General features: G+C 45.9%; 1 protein-coding gene across 1 annotated transcript in view; it reads right to left on the bottom strand.

The window, feature by feature from the left end:
• PRRX2 (paired related homeobox 2) overlaps positions 1 to 16,971 on the bottom strand; it is a 54,289-nt gene that overhangs the window by 13,284 nt on the left and 24,034 nt on the right. The window contains exons 2-3 of the mRNA XM_083158764.1: positions 4,576 to 4,763; positions 729 to 904 (exon numbers count right to left, since the gene is read on the bottom strand). Coding sequence (XP_083014890.1) covers positions 729 to 904; positions 4,576 to 4,763 — 364 coding nt within the window. The remainder of the gene's footprint in view (positions 1 to 728; positions 905 to 4,575; positions 4,764 to 16,971) is intronic.

The following is a 16,971-nucleotide window of genomic DNA, read 5'->3' as shown; positions in this document are numbered from 1 at the left end:
TGCAGCTTACGTGGTCATCACAGTTACAGATTGACACATCAGAGATATACCTAAACCATCGGGGTTGCATGCATTTCTAAATCAGGGCTGGTACATGGATTTTCGGCACCCCTGGAAAAACTGCTTACTGCTCCCACCACCTCCTAACACCATACTGACCTTCCAGAACCTCAGGTGAAATTGAGTAGGTGGTGCCTTAGATGTTCAGCTACAGACATTTGCATTAAGTTCAACAAGGAAGCATCCCTGAGAGTCATAGACAGACTCAGGAGCGCCCCCAAGATTCTGAAGCCCCTAGGCAGCTGCCTCATTGTAGAGCCGGCTCTGGACTCTAGTGCAGCTACACCTTGGAGAGTTCCTCCACTTACATACTTCAATTCTACACCAGCTGATAAATCATTACAAGATACCAGGGGTTCTCAAACTTGGTCCTCAGGACCCCACACAGTTCACGTTTTCCAGGTCACCCGGTATGTGCACAGGTGTATTCATTACTCATTGACACATTTTAACAGATCCAAAGGTGGAGCTAATTATTTCACTTGTGGGTCTGTGAGGAGACCTGCAAAACATGCACTGTATGGGCGTCCTGAGGACCAGCTTTGAAAACCTCTGCAATAGACATTGTGTAGATAGCAAATTAGCTTTGGGATGGAGAAACGCGTTGTTTTTCATGACACCCTTACATTTTAAAACGAGAAAGAGGAAGAAAAACATCAGTTTGTTACCTGTAGCTGTTAGAATTCCAGGACAAAAACTCAGGTGCCAGACTGGTTGGTCGGGGGCTGATTTGTTGTTCCACAATGGGATCTTGGCTGTAAGATTTTAGTAGAGAGGACGACCGGCTGGCAAGCATGGCTCTCTCATTCCTCCGGAACTTGGCTCGCCGATTCTGGAACCAGACCTGGAGAGCGGTGTAAACAGTTACATATAACCAATGTCTCCTACATCTATACCCCACATTAGCCCGATGGCTGTGATAGAATATAGTGGTGCACAAGTCACATAAGGGCTGATGTATTAAGACTGGAGAAGAGATAAAGGCCCTTATTCTGGTTGGTGCGGTAATATCCGCGTGCGTTCGTGCCGCCGATGTTTTGTGTCTGCGCATGTGCAGAGGCGTCTCTGCGCATGTGCGAGCGGGGCGTACGGCCAAATCCCGCATGAAATGTGAACACTCCGAACAGGGGGTGGAGAGGGGCGTGAAGGTCTATTTGGGCTCATTACCATATGCATACGCCCCGCGTTTCATGGGCGTTCCCATGCAAACGCTGGGCATACGTATGGTAATGCGGCCGTGACGCACGTGTAGGGGGCGGACATATGACATCGCCGGATGTCAGCTGCCCGCCCAGATCCCTGCTTTTGCACGGAAAAATGGTGTGGTCTCAGGTTGCGGGAGCTGGTCGACCACTCGGTCCTGCATTCGATGGTCTGCGACCATCGAATGATGGGGGAGGTTCCCTGAGATGGAGGAGGCGTAGTCCATGAAAAATACACGTGCAGTCCGTTCAGCCCGTATGGAAGGCGGGGTTTCGCACGGTCCTGGCCGCATATTCGGATCCGGCCGCACCGATCAGAATAAGGGCCATAACGCACCAGGCAATCAGCTATATTTGAAGAATGACAGTTAGGAGTTGATTGGCTGGTGTGTTCCCTTCCACTTCAGGCTTAATACATCTGCCCCACACTGTGTGTCACAAAAACTTATTATAATGCATTCATAGAGCAGAGATATTTTGGTAACTTTGTGGAACTGAGTACGTACAGAAAAGGGGAGTTTTTTGCTTCTACAAGAGACTAGGAACAACCGCACTAATTGTGCCCTCTTGATCAGTTCCTGTCAGCATACGGTCTTAAGGTCGACACTTATTAGGTCGATATGCATTGGGTTGACCACTAAAGGTGAACATGGCTGAGGTCAACACATGAAATAGGTAGACATGCCTAAGGTATACAGCCTGTACTATATTAGGTACTTGTGTATTATCACAGCGCCCAGTATGCTATTTTCTTAGTGGGCTCTTCTGTGTAGTGAAATCGCATCGCACTTTTTCGTTGCATGCGATGCGATCTCACTAGTTAATTTATGCACTGCACCCTGTACAATTTTCACACCATAACACTAAAAAGGCATGCGATTGCATGCGATTTTATGTGTTGCGATTTACTACAGAACACCCTGTGTATATGCATATGCGACAGAACACCCTGTGTATATGCATATGTGATGCTAAATAACACAGTGTATACATATATATGTATGTGATACAAATCCCGAAGCGTGGCAAACAGGCGCATTACGCGTTCTCCCAACCTTTTCATACCCACACGATTCACGCCATCCCGAAGCGTGGCGAGCGGATGCGTTTACGCGCCCTCCCGACCTTTTCATACCCCCACTATCCACGTCGGCGTGGAGTTGATTTTATATAGTGTGGCGAGCGGACGCGGAATACATGTTAAGAAGTCCGTGTGCGCTCGCCACACTATATAAAATCAACTCCACGCCAACGTGGTTAGTGGGGGTATGAAAAGGTCGGGAGGACACATAACGCGTGCGCTCGCCACGCTTCGGGTTGACGTGGATAGTGGGGGTGTTTTCGTGACACATTCACGCCTGCAATATCATACATCTGACACAGTAATGACGACATGTGTTAACGAATAACTGGTATTTACTTAATAAGTAATAATGAAAGAGCATATTAAATTAAATAATCACAATAAATAATGACAATGATAGGAATCAATCAAGAATAACAACATTAATGAAGAAAAACTGGTATTTACTTAATAAGTAATAATGAAAGAGCATATTAAATCAAGTAATCACAGTAATCACAATAAATAATGAAAATATTAGCAATCAATCAAGAATAACAACATTAATGAGGAAAAAAATGACCAAAAAAAGATAATACAACAGTCAATCTGCCTTTGGGAGCAGCGCCAGCGCGTGAAGGATGCGCTCAAATGGCTTATCAGCACCCAAAGTTTTCCGCCACATGAACTCCTGCAAGTAGGATTGTAAATGGTGACGTGCTGTGCCTCTTTGGTGCTTGTTCCGCTATTTGCAGGAGCCCCAAAGCCGTTCGATGGTTTGCGTGTGTACACCTGTATCGGGGTCTACAAAGTTATATCTGTGATTGACTCTGGCATGATTATATCCAGCCTGTTCCAATTGGTCTGTGCTGTACGCCCACCAGCAATCAGAATAAATGGTTGTGCCGGCTCAATGTTCTCATTTATGGCCGCCATCGCAGTGGTGGCATCACGTTTAGGCACCACTGTAATAAAGCACTGGCCACTTTCTCATGAGATCCCGCCAAAAATCTATTGTTGAGGCAAAACATGGCCGACATTGCTTTTTCTCTTTACAAATAAGCTCTCATCGACCTCACCAATCTGCCCAGGTCCACCGATACGCCACTGCGGCTGTGCCATCAGGTCCATGGTACAGGCCTCCCGCATCCATCCATTGTACAGGACCGCAGTTTTGTTAGAAATTTGGAGCTCACGCTGACAATAGTCGATTGATGTCAGCTCCTCTGCCCAGGAATATATAAATCGTATGAGAGTGAGGAATGATAAGCGGCACCCCGGAAAAAAATGGCCCGCTCTTAGGCTCACCTTCTGACGGCATGCTTTGATATGACACCGCCACATGCACTCCTTAATTGGCAAGCGCATGGGGTGCCCATTGGTGCAATTCTGCGTCTGCCTCCGTCTTAGGCAAGCTGAACATATTAGTGACAGGTTCAGCCATTTGGGACAATTCTGCTGCAGGTCTGAGTGATGCTGCCATTCCTGTCAGAAATTCACCTCAGAATGATTCTGACAGGGAGCGGGAATACTATCTCTGACTGACTACGCAATCAATGTTACCTACGCTAATTCTGAAACCACAGTTACGCTAAATGCGTAACATACACCACTATAGAAGTACCATATTAACTACTGAAATCGCATAGCACGCATCGCATGGCACTATAACGTGACATGCGATGCGATTTCACTGTGGTAGCGTACGTATGCTAATTGGGCGCCGTGATAATACACAAGTACCCTATATTACATATATTACTGTTAGATATTAATACTGCATTCCATACAGTATCTCAAAAAGACCAATGTTTGCAATAATGTCCAGGGTCTTTACTAGGTTCTTCTATGTCTCCCCCAGACTCAAAGGAGGACATTTACTAAGATGGGCATTCTATTTCAAATGGGATGTTGCTATTGGCAACCAATCAGAATGAACTTCATTTATTTAGCACCTTCTAGAAGATAATAGAATCTGATTGGTTAATCATAGCAACATCCCATCTAAAATAGAACTCTCATCTTAGTAAATATACCCCCTATTGTCTGCATAGCTGGATATTGACTCTAGTAATCCTGCATTTGCCATTGGCTGCCCATAGCAACCAATCATATTCTGACTTGTTATAGTACAGTTTAAAAAAATGAAAGTAAATATATGATTGGTTCCTTGGCAGACGTTATCTGTGGAACGGCTTCATAAATGTCCCACTGCATTGGATTCTCTCACAAACATTACAGGGGACTGACCTGTACTCTTGCTTCACTTAGATTAACCCTCCTCGCCAAATCTTCTCGTACAAATGCGTCGGGGTAGTGGGTTCTCTCAAACACCCTCTCCAGGGCCTGGAGCTGGCTGCTGTTGAACGTGGTTCTGTTCCGCCTCTGCTTCTTTTTAATCCTTGCACTTTTGGTGCAGCCGGAGATGGAGCTCTCACCTAAGACACAAATAGGAGACTGTTACACTCTTTACTGACCCGTCGCTTATGTCATCTGTACAGCCTTGCTTTGTGCAGTTCACCTAGAACGTGGTTTAAACATGGCATCTCCCTTATGTTACTGGTTCTGGTATAGATGATAGACAATATCTATGTCCATAGTGACAGAAGGTCGACACAGCCTTTTCTAAGGTTTTGCCAATGTTGAAATATGTCGACATGGACATCGTATGAGTGTGCCGCATCCCTTTGCATGGCTTGGTGTGCTTGGCACACTATTATAGTCTATGCCCACTTGAATGCTAAAGGATGAACCGAGGGTGAAATTTAATAGGATGAGAGATTTGGTGAGAAATCTCCAGTTTTTTTAAAGCGGCAATCATTTACACAGCAAAATCCAACTGGTTTTGATGTCTAAAAAGTATCTTTGATTGGCTGTTTAATAAGCAGCTTTGAGCAATTCAATGAACTTGCTTTTTTGCATTTTGTGAGAAAAACTCAGGTATAGCCTGTTCACACTGCCATACACCCATGTATTACCCAGGAAAAACCCTGCAAAAAACCTGTGTGTAATTCCCAGGGCATAACACTCGGGAATTTCACAAAAACCCTTTCACACTGAGACAGGCAAATACCGGGGTTTTTGCGGCAGTGAGAAGGGGGTATTATTCTTATTTTCACGCGTGATGCATGGTGTACCAACCAATCAGCTCCTGTTGTGTGTTTGCAAAAATGGCAGTTAGGGGCAAATTGCCTAGAGCAGCATTTATCATTCGGAAGAGTGATAACAAGAATATTACTTGACATTAACCTGCTGCATAATTTTCTGCATCTTGATGCTTTATGTTCTTCAATGTTTCACTTAATACGGGAGGCAATTATTGTTAAAATTTACTTTAAAAAAACATATATTTTCGGATGGCTTAATGTTTAGGTTATCATCAGGAGAGAGGGGACGAAGCCATGGTCTGTGACATACGGCATAGTTTCACAACGCTTTTTGGGGGTCATTCTGGTTGGCTCAATAAGCCACTAGAGACGCCACTTGACACCCCCCTCCCCCTTGACGACGATTTCCCTCTCTAACATGGGGGATGAGGGGATGTGTAACGAGTGACCACAAAATGATTTCTCCTAGCTTTGCAAATAAAAGTCAGCGGGAACTGACTTTTATTTGTGGCCGCCGGGACGAAGACGGGCAGCTGATGCCCTGTGATGTCAGCTGCCTGCCCCAGTCAGGCATTGTCCCGCCCTCGTAGCCATGGGAACACCCTGCATTTTCATTGGGATGCTCATAAAACATACCTTCCAACATTACCCTCTCCAGGAGGGACACATTGCTCTGTTTCTGGACTTCCCTCATAATGTAGGATAGCCATCACCTGTTTCACACAGGTTAATTGAAAAGAAAGGTGCTTCAACACAGGTGCTGGCAATCATTAATTAAGGGAGAAGTCCAGAAACAGAGCAATGTGTCCCTCCTGGAGAGGGTCATGTTGGGAGGTATGCATAAAATACTGTGCGTTACCATGGGCAATCCCCATCCCCGTCACCTTCCGCCCCTGGCTGCCCCAATGTGTTTGCAAAGGGCTTGGCGACTATGCAAGTCGCCAAAGCCATTCACAAAGGGGAATTGCACATGTGCATAATAGACCATGTGCATACTCAGTCCCACAAACATCGGGACGGGGCCGAACTCTCAGGAATGTGACTCAATCAGAATGACCCAATGAAATAGAATACATCAACCTGATATAAACATGTTACTCTTTAACTCTTGCAAATAATTCTACATCTACATCAATATCTACAGCAGGGTTACCGACTTTATTATTCTCCTCTCCGGGAGAAGCCCGGAGAGGAGAGTTTCAGCAGCCGCTCAGGGGGCGGGGCTTAAGCGTGACATCACGAAGCCCCGCCCCATGATGTTAAACCCAGCTAATTCAGGGATCTCTGTGGAGGGGGCGGGGCTAAAATGACGCAATGGTGTCATTTTAGCTCCGCCCCTCCTCTGAGACCCGAGGATTGCGGCATTTTAATACCGTGATCCGGAAATTCCGGGAGGGTCGGCAACCCTGATCTACAGACATGGGGTGGCCAAACCTGTCCTGAAGATCTACCAACAGTTCATCTGTCTCAGGCAGCCTGTGGATCTATAGTGGGAATGAATGCAGCATGTATGCAAATGTGACAGTTAGTAAAGACTACAGCTGTGCACCAGCTAGGAAATGTGGAAAACCTGGATCTCGATGGACTGGTTTGGCCAGCCCTGCTATAGACCCTGCTTTGATCGTAATATTTATTTCAGTAGGAAACATTTTGATTTCCACCAGCAGAGGGCAGCACGACTACCTCGGCATCAGTCCCAAATTCAGTTTTTTATATAACAAAGCTTGTTCTTCTTTGTTTCACAAAAGCAACAAATAAAAATAAAGAAAAAACTAAGTCGCAGCTCAAGTACATTCATTTCCTGTAATATAAAATACGTCTACACACAAAGTAATATAGATTTTAATGTGCACTAAATTGCGTTGATATTGTCTTGCCAATTTTGACCTACAGTATTTCAAGTTCTTTGTTCTTTTCATTTTCTTTGTTTCCCCTTATTCTTTTGTGCTAAACATGTAACCTAAAAGTTAAATGTTACAAATTGTTGATCAGTGCACCATACCATAACCCTTACATCATCTAGCACACACTCCGCCTAGTCTCATCTTTCTTCAGCAGACTTTAAACTTGCAACAATGTTGTAGTAGTCATTATGCAATGATGTATTAAAATGGTGCTGCCAATCAATAAACACCATGACAGGCCTCTACACAGCCAACGGGGCTACCTGTAAGGTCTCCAAACATCCACCGAGAACCATTAATAAACTGAAGGCTGCTATATGCCAGGAAATGGTCATATCATATTCAGGACTAGGGACGACAATCCTGGTATTGGGATCGGTGGGATCCCGGGATTTGGCCCCAAAATGTCCGGGATTTAAATCCCGTGATTGGAGTATCCAGTTCCGGGATTTTGGGATTAGACTGTGCATGCGCAGTCTTATGCCGGGCAGTGTCTGAGCACTTACTCAGACGCTGTCGGGCTGTACCCGACACCGGCGTGCGACCTGCGCAGCGTGATTAGCTTCAGTAGTTCAGTCATCCGGTAATTTCTTTTAGGGATGCCAATCCCTGGAATCCCAGAATTGAAAAAATGCCCTGGGATTGGCATCCCTATTGAGAACCAATTGAAAAGAAACTGTATTCCTGCACTTAGCATTTGCTGTGCTTTTTAATGTTAACCTTTAAAATCTGAGATGTGTTTTTTGGCTCACCCTGTATTTTATATGAATAAAGACTACAGGGTAAATTAATACCCCTTTTACCCCAGTCAGACCGGGTTAAGCGGCGGTGTAAATTGGTCAAGCTGTGTCCCTTTACACGGGACTTCTACCCAGATCCTGACCTTGGTAGAACACGTCTAGGACCTGGGTAGAGGGCAGTTTAAACGGGTACGCCAGGTCATCTGACCTGGCTCCTGTTTACATTAATGGGGGAATCCCAACCTGCGGACTGCAGCGTCCGCAAGTTGGGCGGGGGGGGGGGTTTGCGCACAGCATCTGCTGCTGTCTGCTGTACTTTGCAGACAGCAGCAGAGGAGGTGAATGGATGCCTGTGTGCGGCATCCCTTCACCTCCTGGACAAGGGCTGGGGGGGGGGGGGGGGTGCACGGGGGCTGGGGGCAGCCCGGCAGCTTACCTTGGTGCTGGGCTTGCCCCCAGTGTGGCGATCGGCAGTCCCAGCGGGGGTGATCACGGTCCTGGCTTGGATCCGTGTCCCAAATGCCGGGTCAGATCTGGGATTTTTGGTGTAAAAGGGGTATTATTGAAATGGGAGTTCTATGTTGAATGTAGGGGCCAATTTAGACGAACACGTCCCCGACCCCGATGGTGGGGGTCTGCGCTCGCTGCCTGAGTGACAGGCAGGTAGCGTTCACATGAGCCCATCCAGTGTTTCACGGGCATGCCCATAGAAATGCTGGGCAGCCCCCTGCGAACACAGGTGTGCCCATGTCTGCTTGGGGCAGGTGGAGGATGTCACCTGGTGTCAGCTCTAATCCACAATTCGGAGAAGAACGGCCGGGATAAAAATAAGTCCAGGCTTTTATCTGCGAAGAGAGGAAAAATAATTCAATGTTGAGCGAGCATCAAATGATTTTTCCTCTGTGTGGGCGCATATGAGCGGATATGTAAGTGTACACATCTGCTTGCACCGTGTTGTGGGGATTTGGGTGGCAGGGTGAGCGCGCGTTTGGTGGGGGGGGGGCTGCGTTTACCTGCTCACTAGTCCATGAATATATCCGCAACCTAGCTACCACCATAATTCTCATTCATTTAGCATCTTCGAATCTAGAAGAAAATAGATAGAATCTGATTGGTTGCCCATAGCAACATCCCATCTTCAATAGAACTCCCTGACGTGTCGAAGTGGGTTGATGTGCGGTGAGAAAACACCAAAGCTTATAACCAGGGTAGACCGGGGTTATAAGAAGGGTTAAACCCAGGTCGCACTATGTATAATGAGTGAACCGAGTTTAATGTGAAAGGGCGGGACCCGGGTCGGACCAGCATAGCGATGTGAAAGGGGTACAGGTGGCATAAATCTTATGTTACTCACCAGAGTAAAATCCTATGAAATCCCTTTATATCCTACTGATCATACATACTTATTGGTCAACTCCCCTACTCACATCTTAATAAACCAAGGAAGCCCTACTTGCTACCTCAGAGACTTTGCCAGGTGCTAAAACGCAGATGCCATGCCAGTGTGTGCCCATCTGTTGTTAGGCGGCACACAATGGAAGCTCCTAGACATGGGCTTTTCATATAACCATTGTAATCCTGTATGTCTACATAATCCCTCCGGAATCATGAGTTGGATTGCAAAACTGTCCAGACCCCAGACCCCTGAACATCTTGTTATCTCAGAGTTACAGAAGGTTCGTGCAAAGCTGTGTCAGTTATGTGCACATAACACATGTGATCCATATTATTCACGGGATGCCGAGAGGGGAGGAACGACATGACAAACAGCTCCAGTTCCGACAACAAGCATGAGGTTCAGGTAGGGGGTACCATGCGGAAATTGGGGCGCTTCCACTGATAAACCTGGTTAAGGTAGAGAGATAGAATGAACCCTATAGTCTAGGTACACAAAGCCTTATACACACTATCGATTTTTTTAAAGGTTTATTTTTTTTTGAGATCCAAGTCATCTACCAGAATATTTGGAAGGAAACCGGGACACCCAGAGAAATTCCACGCAAACACATTAGGGCCATGGTAGGAATGGAACCATTGACATCTGTGGTGGGAGGCAGTAAAGGTAACCATTACACCATCCGTGCTGCCCAGCAGTCTCTTGTTTAATAACTTTTTGTGTATCCGAGTTGCAAAACTCAGCAAAGTTATTTTATTACACACAACTTTATTTAAAAAATAAAGCCAGGGGCTGCCCACTTGTTACTAGAACAAAAGGGGGTCGCAGTGCTAAGCCATGCCCCCATCTGCCAGAGGCCACACCCACACCACTTAGCTCAGCCCATTTTTTATGCCGCAGGTCCTGACTTTACTGGTTGATAGGTATGTAAACCTGACAATTTTTACCAACATTTATGTAACATAGGGGTCAATTCGGTACTTGTGTATTATCTGGGCGCCCGATTTTTTTATTGCATGCCACTACTTAAGGCATGCAATGCGATGCAATGCGATTTTTCATTGTAAAGACCCGATTTTTAATTGTATAGTCAGCCACGGGTGATTTCATACCCCCACTATCCAACTACGCATGGAGTTGATTTTATATAGTGTGCTGAGCGCAGCGAGCCACCGAGCCCGAAGCGTGGCGAGCGGCCGCGGATTACTTTACATGTATTCTGCGTCCCCTCGCGAGGCTCGCTGCGCTTGCCACGCTTCGGGCTCGGTGGCTCGCTGCGCTCCACACACTATATAAAATCAACTCCATGCGTAGTTGGATAGTGGGGGTATGAAATCACCCTTGGGTGACTATACAATTAAAAATCTGGTCTTTACAATGAAAAATCGCATTGCATGAATTGTATGCCACTATATTGCATGCGATGCGATGCGATGCAATACAATGAAAAAATCGGGCGCCCAGATATTACACAAGTACCGTCAATTCTATTCTCCATGCTGTGAATAGCGCCAGGAGAGAGCTCCCATAGCTATTCTATTCAGCGTCCTGCTAATTTGGAAAATTATGGTATTAGTGGGTGTTTGGACACACTAGGGCTTAAAACAGCATTGCCGCCCTAGTTTTGCTGGATTTCTGCTCGCTCCCCCTTCTGATCATGAAGTCTTTGAAGATATAGTAGGCCCTTATTCTGGTTAACTCACAAAGGCAAAATTCCTTCTCAAATGGACAAAACCATGTGCACTGCAGGGGGGCAGATGTAACATGTGCAGAGAGAATAAGATTTGGTTTGTTATTTAGTTTCTGTGCAGGAAAAATACTGACTGCTTTATTTTTACACTGCAATATAGATCTCACTTTGAAGTAAAACCCCACCCAAATCTAATTCTCACTGCCCATGTTACATCTGCCCCACCTGCAGTGCACATGGTTTTGTCCATTTGAGAAGGAATTTGCCGTTGCGAGTGAACCAGAATAAGGGCCCTAGTCAGGATTGTGCTGCATGTATAGATAACATGCATTTATTGCATTGTGTGTCGTATATAGCACAAGGGGTCGTATTTATTCATTATTGCAATTAGATCCGGTAAAAAGAAATGAAGAATCTCCCACACGTATTAAAAAAAAAAAAACACACACATGAAGGGACAGTGATTATCTAAGCCCCCTACACACGGGGCTCCGCCGCCTCCGTGCTGAGCGAGGTGCTTAACTTAGCACACATCAGAGCACACAAGGGATGCACCCGAGATGTGTGCTGAGCGATCTGTGCTGATATTTTGCTAGGCAATACACTGCAATCTAGCAGGATAGACAGGGTAGAGACTAGTTCCCATGCAGTATAGCTTACAGGAAGTGACGTTCAGTGAGGGCGGAAGTTGTTAGATGCCCTCACAACGTTTTTAAATTTATGTGTAATTCATGTAGGTGTCGTTTATTTTGTTTTATTTTTGCAGCATTGTACCCTCGCGGGCTCGCTACGCTCGCACGCTTCGGGCACGGTGGCTCGCTTCGCTCGCCACAGATTTATATTCCCCCTCCAGGTATACGTGGACCCAGGGCATGATGGGAAAATTACCTAAACTGCATGGGATCTAGACACTACCGGATAGACAGTGCTTGCGCATCGCCATCACTATGGGCACCCACGCACACAGGGGAGGTTTCCGAGTATCTAGAAATCTGCCTGCCCTCCAATCGATCGCTGCAGCTGACCGATTTTTATTTTAACACAGCCCCATGCATATGCAGACTATTTGGCAGCTGGTAGCTGCCTCTTGTTGCACTGAGAGTGACAGGGTGCTGCTGGGCTGGCTGGAGGTAGGGGGCGCTGTATACAGAGGCAGCCTACAGTTCCTCCCAGGCACAGCAGTGCTCCGTGGTTGTGTGAGAGAGAGCACTCAGGGTTGAGACTAGTTCCCCTTCACCGTAAGGACCTGGGGAGGAGATGGGGCAGGGAGAGGAGGAGCAAGTTCAGAAGAAGGGACCCAAATGGACCCTCGCATAGCTCGCTTCGCTCGCAATGCTTCGGGCACGGTGGCTCGCTTCGCTCGCCACAGCTTTAATAACCTCCTCCACGCCCTAGTGGATGGTAGGGCATGAAATACCGCCTGTCGGCACATGTCGGCTCAAAAAAAAGTTGTCTTGTTCTGACCTTGCTCCTCCTCTCCCGCCCCCTCTCCCGCCCCCTCTCCTCCCCAGGTCCTTACGGCGAAGGGGAACTAGCTGCTACCGAGCACTCAGGCCAGGAGAGGGGACCAGCAGCCGACGTGAGTGAATTATCTTTCATCTGACCAGGCTCTGGGGCTGTCCTGATGTCTGTTTGGGGGTGGAGGGTATATGCTATGTGTACATGATGTGTGTGTGTACATGAAGGGGGAGATTTAATAGGATGAGAGATTCAGAAAGTGAGAGAATTGGTGAGAAATCTCCAGTTTTTTTTAAAGCGGCAATCATTTACACTGCTAAACCAGTTTGATTTTGCAGTGTAAATGATTGCCGCTTTAAAAAAACTGGAGATTTCTCACTAAATCTCTCACTTTCTGAATCTCTCATCCTATTAAATCTCACCCGATGTGTTTATGCTATGTGTGTGTGTTCCTGATTATGTCTGTGTGTTTGTGTACATGATGTGTGTATTTGTGTGTACAGTATGTATAGTATGTGTGTGTATATGTATGGTATACAGTATGTGTGTACATGTATGTATGGAAAAATGTGTGTTTGTGTACATGATGTGCATACCCTCCAACTGTACCGATTTACCCGGTACAGTACTGTTTTCTAACGGCCTGTACAGAATAAATTCAACAGGTACCGATTGTACCGGTTTTCTAGCCTTCAGCCACAGCGCTTGACAGGCGCCTCCTTCCTTCACGTCTCAGTCTCAGCCGAGGAGGCCGTGGGAACTCTGGGAGGAGTAGTTTCCGACCGCCGGCTATTCCCCAGGGAGCTTGAGGGGGAGCTGCCAAACAAGACTACAACTCCTGAGATGCACCAAGGGGGGACACGGTGGGCCGGCCTCCTCCTGCTCGGGGATAGACTGGAGAATGTCATGCATGCCGTCTGGAGTGTGCACTGCAGTGCACTGTGCAGGGCAGCAGGGACAATGAAGCGCAGCAGGAGAGGACCAGCGGGGCAGGGCAGGTAAAGTGATTATGTTCCACTCACACACAGACACAGAGTGCCGCCTTTCCCGTAGCCACGCCCCTCCAATATATATATTATTTGCACCGATTTCTGACCCTCACATGAGGGTATGGATGTGTGTATACTATGTATGCATGCTATGTGTGTATTTGTGTGTACATTATGTGTGTGTATATGAAGTGTGTATGTAAGGTATGTGTGCACATGATGTGTGTATCTATGGTATGTTTGTGTGTCTAAGTAAATGATGGATGGTATGTGTGTGTGTGTACATGTACATGATGTGTGTAGGTATGCTATGTATTTGTGTATCTATGGTATGTGTGTGTACATGATTGTGTGTATCTATGGTATGTATGGTGTGTGTTTGTGTGTGTGTATATAAACGTACAAAAGTGTGTGTGTCTGTATATATAGATATGTGCATGTACAGAAACCCCCCATGAAAATCCGACATTTGCCCCTGATGGGAGATACTGTACATACGGAGGGGTCCGTGCTTCATTGAGATGGGGCGTAAATCACCCCGTGTGTGTGCCCCATAACAGTGATAGTTAATGCAATATTCTAACTGCTCCTATGGGATCTGGCGCACTACTACACATACATATGCGAGAGACCATTACTTTGGTGGAATTCATACAATAACTGCTGCAGCGTGTGTAAGCAATAAGCTCCGATGACTGATTCCATCTGAATATGCGTTCGCTAATGGGGCTGAGCTCTGGAATGCGTTTCATTAAGTATCCTTAATATTTCAGGGTAGCCTTTGAAAACGTGGGTTTTCCGGGGATATCCCACAAATATTTGTTGATAAATGTGTCCCTAAGGATCTCAGAAACGGGAAAAAGAAGTAGCTTACAGAACTTTGCAAGTCCAAGTATAAAACCCTTAATTGTAATGTTTTCAGTGTAGTAAATATTAAAGTTAAAAGATCAATGTCTTAGAGCCCAGTGATAATGGTAGAAAGAATACACACGGATAAATACCCAGCTGGATCAGTATTATGAGGGTTTACATCAGTAAAAGGAATGTCTTCGCTTACATTTGTGTTCTCATCAGTGGTGGCTCCAGAGGGGCTGCATAACAGTTAAAAATTCAAATAGGGGCAGAGCCGCTCCAGTTGGAATGACAGTTGGTGTGGCTCTCTTTTTTTAATTTTGAACTGTGCAGCAGCTCCCTCCCCCCCCCCCCCCCCCCCCCCCCCCGGATCCACCACTGTTTCACACAACTAGCCTCTCTGCACCGTGTCGTAAAATGCCTGTCGTAAGTGAGCTGACTTTGGTGCGGCGGATCCCAATTTGGGAACTGCAAATAATGGGCGGTATGAAGATGACGATGACCCAACGCTGCATCACAGAAGCTGGCGGCAGGCATCTTTCCACTACGGATGCCTCCTGCTGCATTTGCAGTATCTGTGCAGTATCATCCATCTCTGAATCAGGCAGCGCCTACTTCAAGGGGGAAATTTACTAAGATGGGAGTTATATTGATGATTGGATGTTGCTATGGGCAACCAATCAGATACTATCTATTTTTTCTAGAAAGTCCTAAATAAGTAAGTAGATTCTGATTGGTAGCCCATGGCATCCTATCTGAACTAGAACTCCCAGCTTAGTAAATGTACCCCGTACTGAGCTATGCTTCTGAATGCTGCAGGCAATGTGGAAATGAACACAATGCAAACACTTGTCAGGAGGAGTGTGTCCCTATTGTGTAGTGTCAGACTCAATGAGCACTTAACAGGCAGTGAGAATGCATATTAAATGCTTTACACAACGCCCGTGTGCAGGAAGCATAAAGGCTAAGTAAACATATTGGAGGTTTTTCATGTTCTACATTGTCAGTAAAAGACCAATCAGAATGGAAATCTACTTGAGTGACAGCCGTGATGGCCCAGCTGTGAGAGTACTTCACTTACTTATACTGCACAGCTGTAAATACAGTTTCAGGTTATAGAAACATTAGGAGTCAGAGAGCAGCAGAGGTTTTTTTATTTTAAAGGGAACCATTGGAACAACAAAAAAAATGTAATCGCATGCTGCATTGATGTCGGGGCCTGATTCAGATGTGGGTGAAGTTCCATCGCTGCTGCCTACACAGCAGCAGCGATAGAGATAGTACAAACAGTCTTCGATGGCAGCATCATTTCTAATGGATGACTATCAATGTTTTTGACTATCGATGGTGATCTATTTTCTTTGATTGACTGGTCCATGGGCCAATCAGAATCTTGGGGTGGGCCTTTACGGGTGCCGGGGGTGGAGCTCTGCTCTGTGTCTCTGCACCTTTGGGAGAATCCCCCCCCCCCAAAATATTTGGTTATGCTGTGCCATCGATGGAGGTGAACATCTGGTACTCCCTCATCGTTTGCAAAACTATTCTAAATCGGTCTTAAACCATCAATGACTTTGAATCGATGGTCGATGGCCATCTCTAAGTAGACGCTTCTTGCTTGCATTAGTGCTTTGTCCTAGGTCACGGCATTGGGTGACACCATGGGGCGTCTGCGTGACCTATGTCGCACAAGTGTGGATTATTAGGTCGGCAGTGTCTAGGTCGGCAGTCAGTAGGATGACCAATATTGATTGAGAGGCAATAGGTGACATATGAGAAAGGTCAACATGATGTAGAACAACGTGGACAAAAGGTTGACACAAGCAAAAGGTCAACATGAAATGATTGACAGAGGAAAAGGTTGACACACGTTTTTCACGGGTTTGTGGTGCCTATGTCGAGTCGACATATGCCAACATGAACACCGTATTAGTGTACCATGTCCCCTCGCAGGTCTCGGAGCCTCGCTACACTTGGCGCACTAATACATCCCCCCTCTATGTCTACTTGGATCATGAAGTAAGAAGAAGTCGGTTAAAAAAAAATCATAAAAAAATTTGTGGCAACCTTTTTTCACCATGGTCAACTTGTTCCTTGTTCCACGGTTAGGACATTGGAACAGTCCCTTGAAAACAGGACTGTTCCCCCAAAAACAGGGCAGTTGGGTGTTGTGGCTGAGTACATAGACCCATTGGTTTATTAAAATACATTTGGGGGTAAATGTAATAAGCCATGACTTGAAGGCGAGTTCCCGGCAAGTCTGGGCGGTGTTTTAAAGTAGCAATCATTTAAACAGCACAACCTCCCTGGTATTGCCTTTCAAATGTATACTACTTAAATAAACAAATAAAATAAAAGTTGGGAAGACTCGCTGGGGACTCACTGATATAGTACATCGTGGTATCATAACTGTAAGCTATCAGATACTTTCATTATTTATTTACAATACAGTTATACTTCCTGGATAACCCTGCAATACAGTTTATGGTAGGTATCTAGTTAGTAGCGATAGC

The sequence above is a fragment of the Crinia signifera genome, chromosome 9 (assembly GCF_055691185.1).
Source record: "Crinia signifera chromosome 9, ASM5569118v1, whole genome shotgun sequence".
Classification (NCBI taxonomy): domain Eukaryota; kingdom Metazoa; phylum Chordata; class Amphibia; order Anura; family Myobatrachidae; genus Crinia; species Crinia signifera.
Note: the sequence above shows the minus strand (reverse complement) of the source record. Positions and strands in the feature narration are given on the sequence as shown.